The sequence below is a fragment of the Lutjanus erythropterus genome, chromosome 12, assembly GCF_056507025.1.
Source record: "Lutjanus erythropterus isolate fLutEry1 chromosome 12, fLutEry1.hap2, whole genome shotgun sequence".
NCBI lineage: Eukaryota > Metazoa > Chordata > Actinopteri > Lutjaniformes > Lutjanidae > Lutjanus > Lutjanus erythropterus.
The window spans coordinates 4,108,213-4,129,845 of NC_139328.1; the positions used below are offsets into that span (position 1 = coordinate 4,108,213).

The window sequence follows — 21,633 nt, forward strand, 5'->3', positions numbered from 1 at the left end:
TTTGAGAAATGTGTATAAATGAATTTTAAGCTGAATGTAGACTAATCCAAGTAAGTACCATATAAGAGTAATATGCAAGAGTAGGACAAGGATAATGTCTTGTTCTGTGTATGTCAATTTAATTCTTGTGAAAATTGTCTCCCAAAAGAAAAATAATACATAACTGGTTTGTTTATGTGCAGTTAGATAAAACATGACTAAGTGCCCTAATGTCCAAGAAAACTTGATAAAGTACCCTTAAGGCGCTGGTCCTTAACCAAGGGTTTCACCAAGGCTTCACAGGAGGTTGAAATGCCTTGATTTTAAAGGTTGTAAGAGTATTTTCTTTTTACATATATATATTCCTAACTGGTTAAGTTCCTTAGGATATCAGGAACTCACTTCTGATGCAACATTTGGGTTAATTGTACAGTTTATGAGTCGATCTATACTTCTGTTATTGTTATATGATCTGAGATATTCAGAAAATGTCACTTAGTCAGGGGGCATCAGTTACTCAGTTATAGAAAAGGAGTCCCTAAAGTAAAAAAGTTGGTAATCAGTGAAGAAAACACATGATGCAGTGTCAGATTTGTGACTGTACTACACACTAGAAAATTATTTGTCCTTAATCTTGACATTAACCATGGTTTTCAACTGTTTCACCACAAATACATTATTTCTTATTTTATTTTCTGAGATTTTCATTCCTGTCAAACCCAACCCAAAAATCATGTCCGACTCTTTAATTGAATGAATTGAGATGTTCTACTACTGTAACACAATGGACAGGACAGGTGCTGTTCGTGTCTAGAAGGGAACCCGGGACCCGCGAAAGATCTCGCGAGAGTGATCGTTTTAACTAAAACCATAAGCTTTCCAGAGCCCGGCTAAGAGTTTTCTGCCCCATAAATCCACCCAGTTGTGAACTACAGTGTTGCTAAATTACAAGATGTAATTACCTTGTATAAACAGCACAATGAAGAAACAACATGTACAAATCTCGCGAGAGTTGTCTAAATCAAACACAGGTACCCTGCTGCATTCCCGTTCGAGTCTCGCGCTGCCTCCTTGTGGCGACAACATTTCAAGGCACGTGCGGTTGCTAAGGGCGACCGACAACAGACTGTAGGAGATGTGCAGAAACACAGCAAACTGGAAACGACCAACAGCATAGAAAACAGTAATTATCGCTTTGAATTTATTAATTTCGTTCCTCTCTGAAGACAGGCAGAGTCCGGCAGAGCGGGAAAATGTCGAGCGCTGTTAATACCTTTTTATCTGAGATGGGCTGGGACGACCGCTTTGCTATCCCCGAACCTAACGCTGAAAACAAGGCTCTGATAGAGGAGGTGAGTCGGTGTGGGAACCAGTAAAAATGTTTATGCTAGCAATGGTCGCTGAGTGACTGATAGTGCTGTGAATTTAGCTAACCTAACGTGGCCAAATTATAGTTGAATGGTTCCTACAGGGACCGTCAAAAATTACTCTCATGCATAAAAAGTAAAACTAATGTCATTAAGTTATAGCAACTCTATAACCACACGGGGAAAAGGTCGCCACGCTTTTTCTCAGAGGTAAATTGAACTTAATGCAACATAGTTTAGATTCATGTGATACCGAAGTGATATGGATTATAGAGCCCAAACCCTATAAAAGCCCTCAAAATATGTGGGAAAGAAAGCTTGACCCAACCCAAACCCGTCAGGTTTGGGCACAGATCTCCTGCTGTCCCCGATTACCTGTCTTCACTGGAATTTATAGATTCCAGGTCATGTGACACCATAGTTTTAAAATATATCTATTTCTATATGTGGCACAAATCTCTACCACACGGGCTCACAGCAGCTTCATCAGTTAATATTATATAAAACTTTATTTTTCTAAACATTTTTAATTAAAAAAGCTTACACTGCACTCAAACTGTAATAATTACATTGGAAGTATCTAGACACACATGGCGTCAATAATGTTGTTTACAAGTTGTAAACACAATGGGAGAGTGACAAAGTGTTTCAGGTAAATGGTAAATCAAACATACCACAGATTGTATGTCATATATATATTATACTTTTAATATGATCTCCTTTTCAACAACAGATTCGTAACAATGAGATGAAGTTGGTGCAGCTGGAAAACGAACTTGAGCGAAGGAACGATCAAAAGCAGCTCGTGGCTGATCACCTCAAAAATGTTAAACAAGAGCTGGAGAATACTGTGGTATGTGTATCAGAATATGTTGTTAATTTATTATGTGTTGGAGAGGGCTGCATCTCTGTGGTACTGTATTTGATTTTTTTTGTGTGTAGGCTCTGTGCAAGGCAAAGGAAAGAGAAGAGGAGCTGGAGAAACACCTCACAGCCCTCTCAGAAAGGGAGGAAGGTCGCCTGGCGCAGGAGACGGCTAAGATGGAGAACGACCTCAGATCTTTAGCAGAGAAGAAGAACATGCAAGAGGTCTGTACCATTTACAACAGAGACATAAATACAGCTCTTGGTGCCGAAATGTGTTTATTAACCTTTGTCCATATCCTTAGAACCACATCTTCAAGGCCAAACAGAAGCTGGGGGAGTTTATGGACCAGATGAACTGGGACCAGCAGACCATGGATGCCTTTTTAGAAGAGTCAGCACACAAAGATGAGCACACAATGGCCATCATCAAGTACGCTCATCAAGACGAGCAGAGGATCAAGGTAAGGAGAACACGGCTGTATGAAACGTCAACAGGCTGTACATCTTCATCTGTTTCCAGCAGCAGTTAGATCCAAACTAAACTCTGTCCTGAGCTAACAGCTTTATATTCTCTCCTCATACAGTCACTCACTCTGGCTATAGAGAAGAAGACGCTGGAGGCTAAAGAAAAGCGCAGAGCACTCGACAAAGAACTGACTGAGACCATATCTGCACAGGTACTGTAAGAAAACACATCTCTCTGTTTGCATGGCTAAAAAATGTGTCCTGAAAGAACTTTGCATCCAGACTGCAGATCCAGTTGGAATTCTTTCTTTCTCGTATTTTCAGTACGAGAAACCAATCACATCATGAGAATTATATTATATCTGTTTTAGAGAAGGAAATTCTGTTATGTTGAAAGGAAAAGCTGTTCACTATGTCGGGCAGATAAGAGGAACTGAAGTCTGAAACTGAAACACTTCTCTCACTTGCAAATGTGACAGTCTGGTCCCTTGCATTCATCTACACATGAATACTGATGACGTTGGCACCCGGCAGATGGTAGTTTAGGAAGAACAATTTTTTTCCACACAGTATTTTTATTGAGGTTTTAACAGCATTAAATACAGCCATTTAAATTCATCCAAGCTGTAAATTTGCTGCATGAACACACACACAAAAAAGGTAGGGCTGCAGCCAAAGATTACTTTCTTTGTCCATCAATCCTGTCGATCATCTTCCTGATCATAAACCAGCTAGTCAGTCCACTAAATGCCAGAAAATACTGAAAAATATCAGTGCCTTTCAAAGTCCAAAATGGCGCCCTCAGCTGGAATATTTTCACTGCCTTACTTTGCTGTCAGACATTTGTTTCTGATGAGAAACAGCCTTTATACAAGTCAAATGTCACTCTCTCCAAATCAGCCATGGTTTGTGTTATTGTGTGACTTTGTTGAATCTGAACTATCCTTTTAAAACATCGAAGTCACACAATAACACAAACAAACTAACAGATTGAGGCAGCATTAGCTCAGGAACTCCCATGTCCTGCCAGGTAAAACTTACTGGTTTTGCTTATGGAGAGAGCGATATTTGGCTTATATAATGGCAGTAAAGTGGTGAACATATTCTGAATATAGCATACACTTAAACTATTCTTGATTTTTTAAGGTGGACCTTTTTTTTAAGTGGCTAAAATTTGTTGCTGTTCCTGTCCACAGCAGTATATTGTTTTGCTTCCATGCTAGTACCTCATACAACCCCACTTCAAATAATTTGAACTATCCCTTTAAACTACAGACAGTCACAGTGTCAGATTATATTCTTCTCCTGCTTTCCGAACAGATTGCTTTGGATAAAACTACAGAAAATTTGCAGCAGGCCCACACGGAGACCCAGCAGCTCATCCACCAATGGGAAAACACCATCAATCAGATGAAGCAGCGAGACACTGAGATCCAGCAGTGTGCGCTGGTAAAGTCTGTGACCTTACACTTCTGCTAATGAAATACATGCTGACTCAAACTAAAGCATATCAACTTTTGTACAGAGTGTGAACAGAAGTGTTTGTGCTCCTCTCTTTTTCCGTCATCCATCCAGCAACTTGTGCAAGTCAACCAGAACATCAGGGAAAAGAATGCCGCCATTACAGAGAGGCAGCACTTGCTGGATACTCAGAGGAACAACAACAAGGAGACTGAGAGGAAGATAAGCATAACCAACCGGCAGGCTGTGAAGCTGCGGCAGGATCTGAAGGAGCAGGAGAGTAACTGCCGCAGGCTGCAGGATGAGGTTGGCTATAGCAGCTCCACGTGATCATGTAATCCAGCTTCATGTTGTTGGAGACACTGATTCTCATTTGTCTTGCAGCTGCATGCTTGCAAAGGTACACAGGACAGAGCAACCTCCGATGTGGAGTCTACGACGTCCCAAATATCCAAACTGAAGAAAGACATGCAGGATAACAATAACAAGTCAGCGAAATCTTACAACACGTCTCTTTTGCTAAACTACGCCTCCAGCTTTAGTAGACAAGGTCTGTATGTATTTGTGTGTGTTTTAGACTAAAGCAGGCCAGGACCTACAATGCTGCCCTGGAAGAGAAGCTGAAGGTTGTGACTCAGACCACTCTTAGTGAGGAGGAGAGAGCTGCACAGATGGACCAGTTCCTCAAGGAAGAGGAACTGGCGATCAAGGTAAACAGCCTGACAGTCGTGATCCACATATGTTCATTGGTATGGTAGAAGTTGGAAGAGAACTGTTGTTGTACATGTTAAAACTTTTTCATCTCGGCACACTTTTTTTATAATTATCATTGCTATTGCTGATACAGTCAAAACTTCTGGCCTGTGCTTTGCTGTAGGAGTTGGATGTCCAGCTGCGTAACTGCAGGGAGGACCTTTATTGTCGTAAAGAGCAATTGCAGGCCCTCAAGACAAAGGAGAAAGACTCGATTTCCCAGGTTTCCCGGAGCAAATCATCCATCGTCAACCTGGACAGCCAGCTCAGAAAACTGGAGAGGGAATTAATAAGACAGCAGCAGATCCTAAGTTCACGGGCACGTTTACCAGAAAACACACACAAATGTCACCTTCTGCAATCACACTGACACCTGACCTCGGTCTGGTGCTAGACAGTGCCTGAATGTTTACCCAGATTTTCCTTCCAATTTCCTGTCCTGTGTAGGACTCTGACATCATCTTCTTGGGTAATAAACTGGCAAAGCTGCAAGGTAACATTCAGTCAGATGAAAAGCAAATGCTGGACACGAAGATTGCTGAGCTGACCGAAGCCCTTGAGGAGAAGAAGAAGACGACCAACAAGCTCACCAACACGCTCAGGGAGGCTGAGGTCAGTTTGACTGTTTGTTTCCTCCCTGAACTGGTGAAATAAATCCATCTCACGTGAGTCTCCGTCTCTGACAGGATGATATTCGCTATCTGAGGAAAGAGATGGACAAGTCAGGAGCTCGAAAGAGAGATCTGACTGACAAGGTAGAGGTGCTCATTCTCCTCAACAAGAACAATGAAAAGGATCTGAAGAGACTCAGGCTCAGGAAACAGGTAACTAACTGATGAATGGTGTGACTGTAGTCAGTCGATTGATGTGAAAGTTTGATTCAAGGTCATATCGAACTTTGGAAGGTTGTTCTCCATATTTATGAAGTAATTATTTGATTACCAGAAAACTAACTCAAAATCATTAAAGTGATGCATTAATTAAGTAGAATTACCAAACTCTTACTGGTTACAGCTACTCAAGTGTGAAAAACAGTTTTTTTTTTTTATATATAATTGTAAATTAAATATCTTTTCATACTTTGTACTTTTGCTTAGACAAAAGAAGTAATAATCTTTTTTTAAAGATCCTGTTTCTGGCAAATTCTGATTGAGATAACAGAACACAGGGCTGAAATTGAGATTACTTTAATTGTTCACCAACCTGCCGATTATTTTCTTGGTTAATTGATTAGTTTAGGCCAGAAAATGGTGAAAAATGTCAGTCAGTGTTTCCCAAAGCCTGAGATGATGTCCTCAAATGTCTTGTTCTGTCCAAAACCCAAAGATAGTCAATTTATTGTCATAGAGGTGTAATGAAACTAGAAGATAATCACATTTAAGGAGCTGGAATCAGAGAATTTTGACTTTATTTTTCTGAAATAATTACTTAAACTGATTAATCAATTATAAAAATAGTAAGCAATTAATTTAATAGTTGACAATTATTGCAGCTCTAGCTGCTAAAACAATTACTCTCAATTAATCTGTCAATTATGGAGAATTTTGGGAAAAAATAGCACTATCAGTTCTTCTCACAGCCAAGAAATAGTCAGGCACACAGAGCACTCTAAAACACAGAAATGTAGTTTTTATTCTTCCAAAACGTAGAATTTTTTTAAAAGTTGTTGTCAGTTTAGTTTTGTCTTGACTGACACATCTATTATTGGACTATTAATTCATTCATTCATTCAGATACATTTGTTAATTTTTTAAGACAAAATGAGTAATGAAATGATTTCATAATTGTTATTGTTTATTAGTTGCTGTTCTAATTCTCACTGTTAGGAAGTTAAGCAGCTGCACCTTAAGACACCACAGTTTTTTTTGTCACCTCCTACAATGACTGCTGTACACTCCACACACTCCACCTGCATGCAGAGCAAAACCATGCACTACTGCTTGTTGTTGCTTATTGTTGCCGACGTCATATGTTCCTCATAAGGACAACATGCTGGACCACAACATCCTGAAGATAGAGGTGAAGCGTATGAGGGATCTGCTGTACAACAAGACGGACAGCATGCTGTCGTTGGAGAAGAGGAAGCTGGAGCTGCAGAAGGCCATAACAGAGAGGGAGGATGAGATCAAGGTCTACGGAGAAATGCTCAACCAGCAGCTCAAGATCAGTGAGCAGGAGAGACAGAAACTCAGGTACAAACCCAGCAGTGACCCCAAATCTACACTCCTGTGAAAATACAGAACAGTAGGGTGTATACTGTATACTAAAAATCAATTAATTTTAGTGACTAATTCTGTTTCAGTGCTGAGCTGAATGAGAAAATGTCCAAGATCGACATAATGAAGAAACGCTTCGAGGTGGTGACGCTCTTGATGACTGCTCCTGAGGGTGAAGAGGACAAATCGCAGGCGTACTACATCACAAAGGTCAGGGCTCTTCAAACACATCATAATCACATTCTGTGCAGACTCTGTTGGAGCGAACCAGCACTTCGAATGACTGCTGTGTGCTTTTCATCAGGCTGCGCAGGAGAAAGAGGAGCTCAAGCGGAAGGGAGACGATCTGGATGCTAAAATCCGCAAGACGGAGCTGGAAAATAGAGCTCTGGAGAACACCATTCATTTGTTCGACAACAGTAACTCAACATTTCGCAAATCCCTCAACAAAGCAAACGAGTCCGGTACGTATGAGCGGGTAGACTGAATGAGACTAAACCAGCAATGCAGCAGCAACAACACTCTTTATCAGGGATCATCAGCAGGAGGTTACGTGATTTATCCTTTTCTTCATCTGTTGAAATAAACACAGCAGCTCTCATTGTTCGCTGTTTTTGTTTTAGGCCCAGAGTACCAGGAAAAACTGAAGCTGGAGCAGCAGCTGAGGGCGGCTGAAGAAACATTACGGTATAAGAAAAAACCGGTCCAAGAGCTCCAACAGGGCTTACAGGTTAGTACTATTTATATCCAGTTTTAAGCTATTAGCTCATGAATACCATATACCTCATTATAATTGTTAACATGCTTATTTGTATCGCGGTTATTATACAAACAAAATGTAACACACAACAACCCCATCCACTCACAAAGCAAACAATGAGGAGGAAACACCAGAGGCAGAATTAGAAATGGATAAAAACTCAAAGTAGCAAAATAAGGAACGAATGAATAAATAAAATACATAGATGATTAAGAAGAGTAGATAAAAGGTAAATAAAAGGTTAAGAACACAAGATAAAGTAGTAAAATAATAAAAGAGAAGAGATGTATTGATCAATACCTCGCTTAGAAATGAATAAAATCAGAAATAAAAGGTAGGGTATTTAAAAGAAGACAGTCCACAAGAATAAAATAGTAGTCCAATCAAATGCTGTCCAATCAAAAGCAATCAACTACAAGGACAGGAAACACTGCAGAGTCACAAGGTTTGTGTCTAGAAGGGAAACCTAGATTTGCAAGATTTGTAAAACTGGCAAGAAAAATAATCACAAGACTGAATACAAATCCTTTTCATTAACTGTATTTTAAGCATTTTTTATTTTTTTACAACCCAACCCAGTTTACAGCTTGAATTATTTTGTAGTGGCTGTTGTATTGTTGGAAATAACCTTTGGCTTTTCATATCTTTATTTGCCATTTTTCATTATCTTCCTTGTTAAAGTGCTCTCTCTCGACCTGCAGTCTCATTTTCTGTCTCTCCTCATCAGTATCACTCAGTCAGCTTCTTGTATTATTTAGTCGTGTCCCTGCGAGAGTATTAGTTCGTTCATAAACTTGCTCAACAACTCTATCTATCTGAGTCATCCAGTGAAATTGACCTGGCATGAAGCTCTGTGTGTGTATGTGTGTGCACCTCTGCGCTTTGTTTTGTGTGCTTACGTGTGTGTGTGTTTGTGTGTCGCTCTACATTTCCAGGACATGAACAATACCTGGGAGAGTCTGCTGCAAGAGGAGCAGGTGGAAAAAGATAAAATAGAGAACAAACAGTCACTCATCAGTAAACTGAACAAAGAAATCTCTTCCCAGCAGGAGAAGATTGACAGAGCCACAAAGCAGGTTTGATGTCTACTTGTGCCACTTTCCCTAAACACATTTAACATCTTTTCACCAGTACAGTACTATAATGCGATTATTCTTAAAGGGGTAGTTCAGATTTTTTGAGGTGGGATTGTATGATTTAGTCATCCATGGATGGAGGTCAGCCCACCCCCAGTTTAGAGAAGCAGCAGGAGTACAGGTGTAGGAAGCTTTTCTAATGGGAAACTACAATTATATAAACCAAATATCACCCTCACGACACTCACCAGACTCCATTGACAAAGTCAGTAATTTTACATTGCAGAACATATGGGTTGCTGGTCTGCTGCTTCCTCATTGGGTTAGTTATTTATGTTATTGTATCTCTTTAGTAAAGTTGAGCTAACCTTTTAAAACACTTCAGTAACACAAAAACACAAAACAAGCTGATTGAGGCACTGATAGACCAACAACTCCTGTGTCCTGCAAAGTAAAAATACAGATTTTGCCTATGGAGTTTGGTTGGTGTGGAGAGAGTGATATTTGGTTTGCAGTATACACTAAATTCTAAATATAGTGTGCACTTAAAAACATATTTATTTTATATTTCCATGCCGGTGCCCCTCTATGCTTTTGACCGCCATCTACTGTAGGTGATACACTGACTATCAATAAATACCTCATACAAACCCACTTTAAATAATTTGAACTATCCCTTTAGTGTTGAGTGCTTTGATATGAACCTGATACGATTTATCATTCTTGTCACAATCAGTGCACACTGTGTACAGTATGCACTGGGAGTAAATAACAAATAAAGGAGGAATACAAACATTTATTAACAGTTACCATAATCATGTTTTAATTTCATATTTTCCTGTGGTGCCAGTGCTCGAAGTTGACCAAAGAGATCCGCTCAGCGAAAAACACGGAGACCAAGACCTTTGAGGAGAACGACATCCAGCTGAGGGAGCTGAAAGAATTCAACAGGAGCATCGACAAGATGCTGAATGAGGCCATGATGGACAAACCTGACCTCAGATCAGTGTTGGAGAAATACTTCCTGCAGGTATGAAGCAATAAACGCTGCTTCTTTTTTTTTTAACAATCAGAGGATTAATTAAGCATGACGTCATGACTGGCTGTGCTTTAGGATTTAAGTTTCATGAAGGGGCAGAAAGAGGTTTTCTTAACTTTAATGTTTTATTCTGCTGTTTCTCTCAGGCCAACCTGTCTCTTCCATCTCCGGCTTCCACTCCCACCAGCAGTCGAAGCTCCAAGGCGGGCTCGTCCCAAAGCTCCGCCTCTTTCAGGTCAGACTTTGTGATAAACCCTTGATGTCAGTTTGAAATACTGGACTGATAATAAAATTTGCACGAGGAAAAGATCACTACTCCGATGTCAGTGGATTATCACCAGTAAGGCCGTCACAGATTTTCACTACAAGATTGTGGTAACCAAAAGAATTAATGATAATAACATTATAGAAAATTTTAAACAAAAAATTCTATCAGTCAAAATCGTCTCTAACTGTTTATTGTGTTTTGTGTTGCATTCATCTACAAACAGTATGCTGGATTATTCACATAATATCATCAGCTGTGTGTTATCAACATGATATCAGTAATTCATTTTTTAAATATCACAATTATCAGTCAATACTAGTATGTCGCCAGTCATTTCCAGTCAGCTGAGACAGACTTGTTGCGCTGGGAGCTCCACACCCTGTGAAGAATTCCTGAACGAAGACTTTCACTTCTTGCTGGTTTTAACAAGATGACGTCACATTGCTTCAGTCCTGGCTTCCCTCCACCTCCCCGTGCACTTTAGAATCGATTTTAAGATTTTACGGCTCGCTTTGAAAGCCCCAAGTCACATAGTTGAAATGTTGACCCCTTCCAAAGTCGAGGCTTAAATCTAAAAGCCACCGTGCTTTGGAACGACCTGCCCGAGGAGAAAAGGCTCGCAGAGTCCGTAACATCTTTTAAATCACTTCTTAAAATCCATTTTTATGGATTTGCTTTTATGTGATGTCGTGGTCTCTGTTTTTGACATGACGTGATGTTGTCTTATTTCATTCCTAATGTCTCTGTAATCTCCTCCCTCTATTTTCATTTATTCTTGTTTTTGTTGTTTTCCTTTTCTTATCTCTTGTACTGTTTTGTCTTATTTTACTGTTTTAGTGTCTTTTGCTTTTGTCTTAGTTTTGCTTTAATTTTTTTCTTGCTCCAGTTTAGCCATCTGTTGTTATTTTGCCTCTGTTGTATCCTGCTCTTTTGTTTGTCTCTATAAAGTTACTACTTTAAATAAAATGTTAAAAGATGCCACCCTAGTTTGGTGCCGGTCCAGATCCTGTGTACTCTGATTGGAGAGTGTTCCTCTGGATCTTAATGTTGTTGTTATTTCTCTCTTTGCTCTGCAGGTCTCCTGCGTCCTCGGCCGGCAGCAGCCCCAGGGCCTCGTCGCTCACCTCCCCGGTGCTGAAGACCGTGGAGCTGAGCTTGGATCTGACCGCGGCCTCCCCTCCTCTCACCACCTCCAGTCGTTCCAGCTCTGCGAGCAGCAGCAGCAGCAGCAACAGCAGGAAGTTAAAGAACCCGTAGTGTTCTGCTCCTCTGTCTGATGGCTGATTGATCGTCTTTATCGTCTTTATTTACTGATGAGGATAAAGAACAGTTAAACAGTTATGTGTGTGGTATTTTTCAATTGTTTGTACTTATTATATTTATTCATGTAAATCTGATGAAGCCTAAAGGAAGTCTTGATTATCATAAAAAAGATTACTGCGTGTAGATTTTAGACTTTAGTTTGACAAAAATCTATAATCCTTCTTTTTTCCATCCTGTTCTCGTTTCTGTTGGTGTTTTTTGTCGTAAAAATGTAACTGACTCCGTGTCATTTCAATAAAATGCAGCGGTAAAATCTCAGAGCTGTTGTTTGGCACCCTTCAGAATTTGCCGTCACTGTTTTTTCGAATACACCTGTGCGGGGTAGGTAGTTATTGTACCTGCTTGAGTCACTGCGGCCCAGACTTTTCTTCTGGCCTATTGTTATTTACTGCCACTCCCCGTGCGTGTAGGTGTTATTTCCTGGTGCAGGACAAAAGTAGCCAGACGCTCCGTGAGAACAGAGGGAACACTTTCTCACTGCGGATTTCACTCTGTGTTTTTGGGATAAACCTTCAACATGCTGCTGCAGATCCTGTTTGCTGGATGTTTGGCCTCGTGTGCTGCACAGTCATGTGAGTAAACTAACAAAACATCAGAGAAATTTAAAGAGAATTTCTGTAAATATGTGAACTGTAAGTAAATGTGTTTAAATAAGTATATATGTAAGTATTTGTAGTCAGAAGTTCAGCTGTCTAGACTGAAAATATGTTATCATTTATTTAGTCCAGCCAGCACAAGCCCTGCAAACATCTGATTCAACAGCCAACGGTAAGTGCATTTTAAGTTTGCAGAATATAATTCAACTTGAAGTCTAATATCGTTTTAATGAATTTGAATTTCTTTTTATACGCCCCACAGTTGTGGCAGTCCTTCAAGCAGCTGTTAAGTCTTATCGGGAGCTAAATGAAACAACAATAACTCCAGTCCTGACACAGGTAACTCATTAACCTTGTTCACCATCTTCTCTAATTTTTTTATTTCTATGCTTTTAGAAATAAAGGCATGGCTGAGTCCAATGCAAAATCCTATATAGAATTCACCATGCTGATGCCAGGCTGGCCTAACGTCGGTGATGCCTGGTGCAAACAATCTCCTGACAGATTTCTGGTCAGACATTTGAATCACTAAGCTCATGATGTGGTTATTACCCATAATGCTCTATCGGCTGCCTTCAATGCCCCAGCTGATGCTGTTGCTGCACAGCGAGCCCTGGATTTCACAAGTTTGTTGGCCAGACGCTCGATTCTGCTCGATTCTCCACCCCCCCCCCCCCCCCCAGCACACGATCAGTGGATTAAGGAGGTTCTGTATAGTATTACACTTGACAAACGTAGATTCTCCCAGACAGGCTGGATTAGAAAATTCAAGAACACCTGGAACCCTTTTTATTGGCATATGTCGACCTGTTGCACGTCTCAGCTGAGCAGGAAGAGGATTGAATAACCACCCAGATTGTTTTTCTTCTAATTCCCTAATATAATTATAATCATGTTCCCCTGATAATTTCTCCTAATATCCTTTGCCTTCTTTTGTTTTTGTTTTTGTTGTTTTGTTTGTTTGTTTGTTTGTTTGTCTGTTTTCCTTTATCTTCATGTGCCTCACAACCTGAGATGTGGGATGAGGGTTTGGTGTCGTTCAGAAAGTTTCACCTCCAACTGTCTGAACCTCATGAAAGGCTTTAAAACGCAACAAAAAGATTTGAATAAAGGTGCTAACTAGAACCATAAAGCGTTCTTCATCTTGTTCCCCTAGAAGACCACTTGGAAACCTATCAGAGAGTTCCACCTAGAACCCAGCATAAAGGGGTGTATCTACAACCTCTACGAAGGGTTTCACCCAGAAGAACCCCCTATGGGAGGTTCTACAGAGAACCCTTTAATGGTATAATGGTTCTTCCCAGAACCTCTCTGTGGCTTCTAACTAGAGCCTTTCTACCCTCTAAGGGTACTAACTGAGAACCCTGTCTGTATTACAAGGGTTGTATCTGGAACCCACCCAGGTGGTTCTACCAAGAACCCTTTAATATTCCAGGGATTTTATTGAGATCCCACCCGAGGGGCTCTACTGAGAACCTTTTTTATATTACAACGGTTTCATCAAGAAACCACTCAGGGGTTCTGATGAGAACCATTAACATTATACTATAATATAAAAAAAACCTTGACAGACAAGTTCTTCAAGGATTTTTATCCTCGGTTTTTATTCCTCGGCCCTCTTTTGGAACCCTTATTTCTAACAGTGTATAATAAAAGTCTGATCTGTGCAGCTCACACTCTGTGATTATTGACTGTGCATTTGAATTTATTTGTGTCTTTCAGATCTACCGAATGATCGCACTGTCTCAACCTGACTTGGCCTTCACTCTTAGAGTAAAGAACATCACCAGAGTCTGAAACCTCGACTCACAACGTTCTGCGTGTTTGGTCATTTGTTGCACAGGAGGTAGATCTGAGAAACAACAGTTATAATAATTATCTTTATTGTCCACAAATGTGTAAATTTGCCTTCGGCTTCAGTGCAGACAACAATAACAGGCACGGCTTCAGTCTGAGGTTCCTGCATTTGGTATGAAAGATTTTTTATAAATATTCTTGGTCACTGCAGCGGCTCTACGACGTCTACCTGAGGGCAGTTTTATGAAGAAATGGATAAATAGGAAATGCCTCTAGAGAAATGGAAAGTTTGACAGCTCTAGTTACGGTTGCTCAGCTATGATTGGACAGTTGCTTTTTGGAGGTGGGGCTTAGTGAAGGGTTAATTCTCCAGTGTTTTGAATTTAGACTGCAGTCCCCATTTTGAACACTGGAATGTTACATGTTTCACCTTTAATTGGTTCATTCTAAGTGAAGCAATATAAATTGTGCAAATCCTGATTGAGTCCAAAATGAGAAAAAGAGAAGTACGCAAAAATAGAAATGCTGCATGGTGTCAAGTTTAAAGTATGAGAAACTTAAAACCCACTGTGATGTACTGGAGGAAGGTGCTGTATGTTGATTTTCTGTTATTAGATTTCCAGGCTTTATGGTGATATTTTCCCCAGAAGCACATAATTGCTTAATAGTTGCTGTTAAATTGAATAAAAATGCATGAAATAAATCAGTAGCCTCATAATCAGACTGAACTGTCGTTTTGTTTCACTTCACATCTTTGCAGCATGTGTGTGCAGTGATTCAAATGTGTAAACCAGACCAATAAATCCAGTGAAATATGCAGAAAAAAAACATGTAATATAAATAAAAATAGTTTTTCAGAAACACAACTGCTGGCTTTAAGTGTTTTGCTTTTGTATTAAGTCAACTTTAATGAATTAGATACTTTATTGAGTGTCAGTAACAGTTCTGCCACATTCAGCTTCAGTCTCAGTAAACTCACGGTGGGAAGAAAACAACAACATAACAACAATGAAATTGTTCTGACAAGGATGAATGGATGTGTTCCATGTGAAGTGGAAAGGCTCCGTATCGAAGTTTTGAACTATTTCAATGCTGAAACTAGAAGAGTGCAGATCCTGGCCAGGCAACAGAAGGTGAAGCACCTACTGCAATGCCAGCACAGCTGCCAGATGCAACCAGTGGAGTTCTTCCAGCATTAACACGACCTCCACATGTTGTTCTGAGCTAATTATTTGCTGGAACTATAACACCAGGCTGCAACTAATGAAGCATTAGCTGCAGCCCCACTTCTTTTTAACCACTGAATACCTAAACAAAGCATGTTGTTTGCATCATTTTCTTTACTTGATGCAGGGCTGTTTCTGGCTTTTTGGGGGCCAAAATGTTGTTTTGGGGTCCCTGTTTTGTGGAAACTGTGGGAATCCCAAATCCTCTAAGGCATCACTCTGGTGCACTCTAAAACTTTTTAAACACATTTTTTTCTTAAATTCAAACCGAACATTTCAAGTCGACCCCTTGCAATTTAACTTACAGAAAATGATAATAAATAGGAAACACAGTGTCTGTCCTACATCAAGAAGTCTTAAAAACTTACAGGATTTACAGAATCTGCATTTCAACATCTGCCACATGAACAAAAATGAGACAGATTTTGCATTTTCCTTAAAACATTTATTTAAATGCTACATAACATAACTATAAATGCTTTTTCCAGACCGCATAAAAAGTGAAAAAGTTGGCAAAGTTTCCAAATTGTCCTTATAATGAAAAATATATTCAAATTTCCTTTGCTGTTTTCAGAGGAGCACAATCCACTGTTTGCTGTTGAAACACATTTATCCAACATCTGAGGATGTTTGAAAATAAATTAATCCATAATACAATTTAACTAATTGAAATTATTTATCTTAGACGCTAAAAAATAATGTCAACAGAATGACAGAGCCTCCCCACTAATCTGTGGAACAGTCCACATTTACCAAGAAGCAGCCCTGACTTGAACTTTAAAACATTAGACCTCCCAAAAATATTTGTGCACGTCCTCATACAAAATAATCTTTGTTTTTGGAGTCACACTGCATAACAAATACTGTATGAGTGAGTCAGCATTGATGGCACAGCGTTAAAACACAAACTGATTAGAGTCCGTGTGAGAACGAATCATGTGGCCTCAGTGCTGCTGCTTTTTAAGACGTGGCTTCACTAAATTTTGAAGTCAAGTTTTAAAATAAACTAAAGCAAGTTTTGCCGACCTATAAACTGGTGTTGAGATAATTTGCTTTTCTTTGAATTTTAGAAAGTTTGGCTTTGATTGAAAAGTCAGACATTTAGTGAAGACAGTTGCCTTGAAGTTTTTTCAGCAGGTCAGGTTTGAAAAACACTGGAGCCTTCATTTCCCATCATGCAACCAAAACTCTAAGCTCACACTTTGTAACACAGGTTTTCAGATCAACATAATTTTTATGGGACTCGCCAAAGTTCCTTGAGGTGCCTGCAGCTCTTCAGTCCACATGTCTTTAGTTTGTTCTAACATCTCCAGTGATTCAGGTTCAGGTTTACATGCACATGCAGAGTCTGGAAACTGAGTTGCATAAACAGACTCACGCAAAAAACATGTATACAGACAGGCAGAACCATGCATTTCTATATTTCAGCCTGAAAATTTCAGGTCACTGATTATATAAAACTGTTCCACTGCTTGAATCAGAACATCCAACATCTGACCTGTCAACCAACAAACAAGTATAGCCAAGCAATGTATAAAATGTGAAAGGTGGTTTATGTAACCAGGTCTCTGCAAGGGGATTTTTCAGACCTTCCTCAGTGGAAGGCAACATCTGCAGAAGGTATGAAATCAATTTAAAAGCATCTGAGATGCTGTGAACGGCATTCAGCTTTATATTAAATGATTACACAATCCATAGTTAAAGGGCTAAAATGTGCAAAATCACCCAGCCATTCAGTTTAAAGTGATAGTTCACCCAAAAATGAAAATTCAGTCATTATCTACTCACCCTCATGCTGATTGAAGGTCAGGTTTAGTTTTTTAGTCGACAAAACACTGCAGGAGTTTCACAGGAAAGCAGTGCTGCAGAATCTCCCAAACTTTAGGGACTTTAGGAGACTTGGATTACATCAGACGAGCAGTATGGAGGCATTTTATGCTTTTTTTTTTATTTTTTTACATCATCTTTTACATCTTCCATTGTTTTGGAGATTCTGCAACACTGTTTTCCTGTGAAACTCCTGCAGTGTTTTGTGGACTAAAAAACTAAACCTGACCTTCAATTGAGTAGATAATGACTGAATTTTCATTTTTGGGTGAACTGTCCCTTTATGTTACCTGAATAAACAGTGCTCAGGGTCCAGTCAAACTTTCGTCACAGTAACTTTCTCTGAGTGCTGCTGCTCCTGCAGTGCATCTCCAGTGATAATCAATGTTGTTCTGTCCTCTTTTTAACTTTTCCATGTGACCCCGTGAGGCGCTGCCTTTTTAAGCCCTCGGGGCAGATCCTGCTGACATTCAGAGGACGTCCACAGACTTGACCACAGACCGGACGCAGGCCTGATCTACTCTCGCCTTCAGTATGGACCTGAGATTCCTGCTCGTAGCTTCAGCTCTCCTTCTGGGGGCCACGCTCACCATCTCACTGGCAGACCGCACCTCACACTGCAAAGTCAAATGGTGATGTAGATTTTTTATTTTTTATTTCTTTTGTCTTTCTGGAGTATTTGCAATGATTAAGAGAATGAGAGATTTAATGAACTTGTGTTGAATCAAACTGTATGAGTGTACTGTGGGTACATTTAGGTTTTTTTTAATAAATTATTTGTATTTTTCTTAAAATATAAAACTATTTCACTTGATTATTATTGTCCATGTTCACAGAGCAGCCCCCTGCATCATGTGATCTCTGGGACACAGATAACATTGGCATGTCGGTTGCATGAAATCCAGTGTAAAGGGGTCAAATGCATGTTATTTACTTATGAATTCACAGCTCTGTGCAGCCTGATTTCTCACACATCTTGGACATGTGGGGACGTCAAGACTCACAAGACTCACATTAGTCACACAGATGGAGAGTCTCTTCTCTGATACACAAAGTTCATCTTCAATTAATCAGTATTTTCTGGTATTTTCAAACACGGGCCTTTTAGTTTAATACGACGTGAGGAGATCTAACCTTCGCTGATCTGCTCCGCAGGTTGTTTGGCATCTCGTGCCAGGAAGTCCATGGAAAGCTGGTGAGCCAGATCAAGGCCTGGCAGATCAGGCAGAGCTGTCTGTACGCAGGAGAGAGGTGCTCGTACGAGGTCAGAAACATCTCAGTCAACTCATGAACTGTTGAATCATAATAAATAATAAATTAGGAGCCATTTCTTGTGACAAGAATCCACAATTTAAGCATTTAAACAGGAATCAGAGGACAAGATGCTAACAGATGGATGTAAACATGTTTCCTGAGAAATAATATGCTTCATGTAAACATCTCAAAAAAAGCGATGTACCTTAATTCAAATGTTTGAATGGTGACCAAGGCAACATGGACTTGTTCAGGACTCGAAACTCAAAGTTTAGGACTCGGGACCTGAGTGCAAAGCCTTGAGACTTACTTGTGACTTCCAACCACTTCTGGCATTTGTCGACACCTGTGACTCCTCCTGTGTGCTGGTGTACACTGTAAAAACAAAACAGTCGAGAAAACTCAAAATTTCAAGGCAACTTCATGTTTGAGTTTTAAGCCGAACTCCAAAACTTCAGGTTGGAAAAAAGTTTTGTTTTGTTGAGATAATTTACATTTCTTCTTTAGATAAAACTGAATTTGGGGGTTTTAGAGAGTAAAAAAAAATGCATTTCACAAATTGTTGAGTAAATTAATTGAACTGAAAGCACCCAAATAATTTTTAAAATATTTTATGAGTTTCTAAAACTAAAAGATTAGAGTTTACCTAATGACAAAAAGTAATAAAACTTAGTTTAGTTTATTTTAAAAGTTAAGAGCCTAGACAAGGCAGTTGCTTTAAAATTATTAGTTTTTATCAACTTTTTATAGTGTAAAAACAGATAAATAGTTATAATAGTGATAATTAAAATATGTCTCAGAATAGAATAGAATAGAAGACAATAGAGTAGAATAAATCTTTGTTGTCCACCAAGATGGAAATTTGTCTTCAGCTCACCAAATACGGGACACAGCAGTTAGTAAAGATTAAATAATAAACATTCACCATTAATAACCTTATTAGGAGAAGTTATAGTTGTTGACAAATATTGTACATTAATAAACATTTTCATCTGCATACATCTGCAACTAAATGTAATGTGTTATACACCATTTATCAAATGTTTAGGGGTTATAAAAACTGTAAATATGAGGTTTAAGTCAGGAGTTTTGTGTGGTTTTGGTGGTAATTAAATGAGTGACTTCTGACTGAAATCACAGCCCAGATTGTTAAAGGGCCAGTTCACCCCTAAATGAAAATTCAGTCATTATCTATTCACCCTCATGCTGACTGAAGGTCGGGTTTATTTCTCCAGCAGTGTTTTGCAGTCTAAAAAAACTAAACCTGACCTTCAATCGGCATGAGGGTGAGTAGATAATGACTTTTGGTTGGTAAAACAACGAACAGAAACAAAATATTTTGTCTGCATATGAGTGAGTGTTCACACGATATTGAACAATATATGAAAACTGAAACAGGCAGCTGCCTCTGCTGCAGGCAAGTGGATGCCAGGCCTTCAAATGTACTTGATGCAGAGTGTAGGAAATCTTTTTATTTCAGTTATCAGCCATCTGAGTTTGAAGTGTGCAGTTTCGTGTCAGACTTGACTGACTTTGAAATGTGCTGCAGCTTGTTTCAGCAGCTCCTTACGTGATCAAAGCCACACACACGTCTCCGAACACCAGGACAGTGAGCGACCTTGAGTTTCTCCTTGAGCAGTCCACCGTCTGCAAGATGACCGTAAGTGACCTATTTTTTTCTGAATGAGTTAACTGAATGATGTGATGCAGCTAAACTGTGTCAAACAACCGCTGGGACAACCAGCTTTGCTAAAAACCTCAGGACTTAACTGAATTCATGCAGCGCGGCTCCCGTGAAATGTTGCAACAAGCACTTTAAAGCTGAGGAAAATAAAGATGTTTCATGATCTTGTTTGTGATGTGCAGGGAGAGGCCGTGTCTGACTACATCAAAGATCCTGCTGAAAACAGCACAAACTTCTGCAGCCTCCAGAACCTGATGGACGGTAAATATTTGATCTGTGCAGCTCACAGAAAAACTCTAACACCATGAAACTGTATTTATTTTCTTGTGCTGCTTCCTGTTTTGTGGACTTTATTAGTCAGTGAATCTGTGTCAGTGTTTTAATCCATAAGAAGCCATGATAATGTGTGTGTGTGTGTGTTTCTCTGTTTAGGAAGTGACCTGGTCAGTGCAGAGGGATACAAACAGTTCAGCAACAAGTGGATCTGTCCTGGGTTTGATACCGCCAACTGCACCTTATATTAGGAGGAGAAAACTAATTCTTTATAGTGTATTTTATAGTTATATAGTTAAAAAAAAAAAGCTTTGTAATTGCAGCATGATTTGTTGCTACTTTCTCTGCAACTTGTTTGTTTTACATAAATTCAATGATAAGAACATGCAGAATTGTTTAACAGCTTTTGCACAGACTTCCCCTGAACAGTATTTTAATATTCTACTTAAATGACTTGTTCAGAATTAAATAAAAGCTAAAGAAAACATGTTTTTGTGAGACTTGCTCAGTCAAAAATGTGAGCAGTGGAAACAAGTTGTTGAGTTTCATCTGGCTGTTTTTTAATTAAATATAAGGCACAAAAATCACATGCATTCCATTCTACATCTTATAAATGGTACTATGCACAGTGTCACGCCATCATTTACCATCAGTAACATCAGCAGAGGATGTGCAGCACCTCTTGCCACCTCCCTTGCAGCTGGTTCAGGTTGTGCAGAACCAGACTGATGAAACAGCTCCTCCTGGTGGAGAAGCTGCAGCCTGCTGAATGTGAACGTGTGAGTTTGTGAGAGTTAAAACCCAGTTTGGTTATTTTATGTTCTTAACTTTTCATTTACTTTTGTCTGGAGTTTTCACTTATGTATTGATTGATTCATTCTGTTTTTATTTTGAGTTTTTATCCTGCCTCTGGTGTTTCCTCACTGTTTTTGACTGGGATCAGCCGAGTGAGGCTCTTACGTATGCAGGGTGGCATGTGTTTAAAAGTTTTATTCCTGAGATAAATCATCCTACCAATCAAAACACAACAGTCTGGCACCATATACATATTAAAAAAGCTTCCATACTTTATCTTTAAATACATAATATGTCATTTTTGCTGCTAGGTCTCTCTCACATTAAAACAATAACAACACATGTAGTTTGATGACATCATGAAGCAGCGTGGGATCATGGGAGTTGTTTTCTTTATTGTTAAACCACCACCACAACTGATGAAAATCTGTCCGACTAAATTTTTATTAACGTTATTTTTAGTCACGTCCGCCGCCTTCCTTCCTCCCTCTCTGACATATCCAACGTATCCCAACGTGCTTTCCTGGAAGTTGTAGCAAATAGCAACTAGCTAGCAGTAAACACACCATTACCATGAATAAAGCATTGATTTCTCTGCATTTGAACA

At 39.4% G+C, this 21,633-nt stretch overlaps 2 protein-coding genes and 1 long non-coding RNA gene across 3 annotated transcripts; all 3 read left to right on the top strand.

Moving 5' to 3' along the window:
* The first annotated feature begins 1,116 nt into the window (after positions 1 to 1,116).
* On the top strand, positions 1,117 to 11,582 carry ccdc39 (coiled-coil domain 39 molecular ruler complex subunit). The gene is made up of 20 exons (XM_084731730.1): positions 1,117 to 1,331; positions 2,080 to 2,199; positions 2,289 to 2,435; positions 2,516 to 2,674; positions 2,798 to 2,890; positions 3,999 to 4,127; positions 4,254 to 4,445; positions 4,524 to 4,627; positions 4,717 to 4,849; positions 5,017 to 5,211; positions 5,340 to 5,504; positions 5,579 to 5,716; positions 6,876 to 7,084; positions 7,195 to 7,318; positions 7,413 to 7,572; positions 7,732 to 7,838; positions 8,804 to 8,944; positions 9,795 to 9,974; positions 10,130 to 10,218; positions 11,328 to 11,582. The coding sequence occupies exons 1-20, from the start codon at positions 1,233 to 1,235 to the stop codon at positions 11,506 to 11,508; spliced, it is 2,865 nt and encodes a 954-aa protein (XP_084587856.1). The 5' UTR covers positions 1,117 to 1,232; the 3' UTR covers positions 11,509 to 11,582.
* Positions 11,583 to 11,593: 11 nt separating this feature from the next.
* Positions 11,594 to 14,587, top strand: LOC146317364 (uncharacterized). The gene is made up of 4 exons (XR_014771628.1): positions 11,594 to 12,146; positions 12,298 to 12,342; positions 12,433 to 12,509; positions 13,893 to 14,587. It is a non-coding gene; the product is annotated as an uncharacterized LOC146317364 (long non-coding RNA).
* A 2,892-nt stretch (positions 14,588 to 17,479) lies between these two features.
* LOC146317365 (uncharacterized) lies at positions 17,480 to 20,818 on the top strand. The gene is made up of 5 exons (XM_084732540.1): positions 17,480 to 17,652; positions 18,176 to 18,284; positions 19,824 to 19,934; positions 20,141 to 20,219; positions 20,391 to 20,818. The coding sequence occupies exons 1-5, from the start codon at positions 17,555 to 17,557 to the stop codon at positions 20,480 to 20,482; spliced, it is 489 nt and encodes a 162-aa protein (XP_084588666.1). The 5' UTR covers positions 17,480 to 17,554; the 3' UTR covers positions 20,483 to 20,818.
* The last annotated feature ends 815 nt before the right edge of the window (positions 20,819 to 21,633 follow it).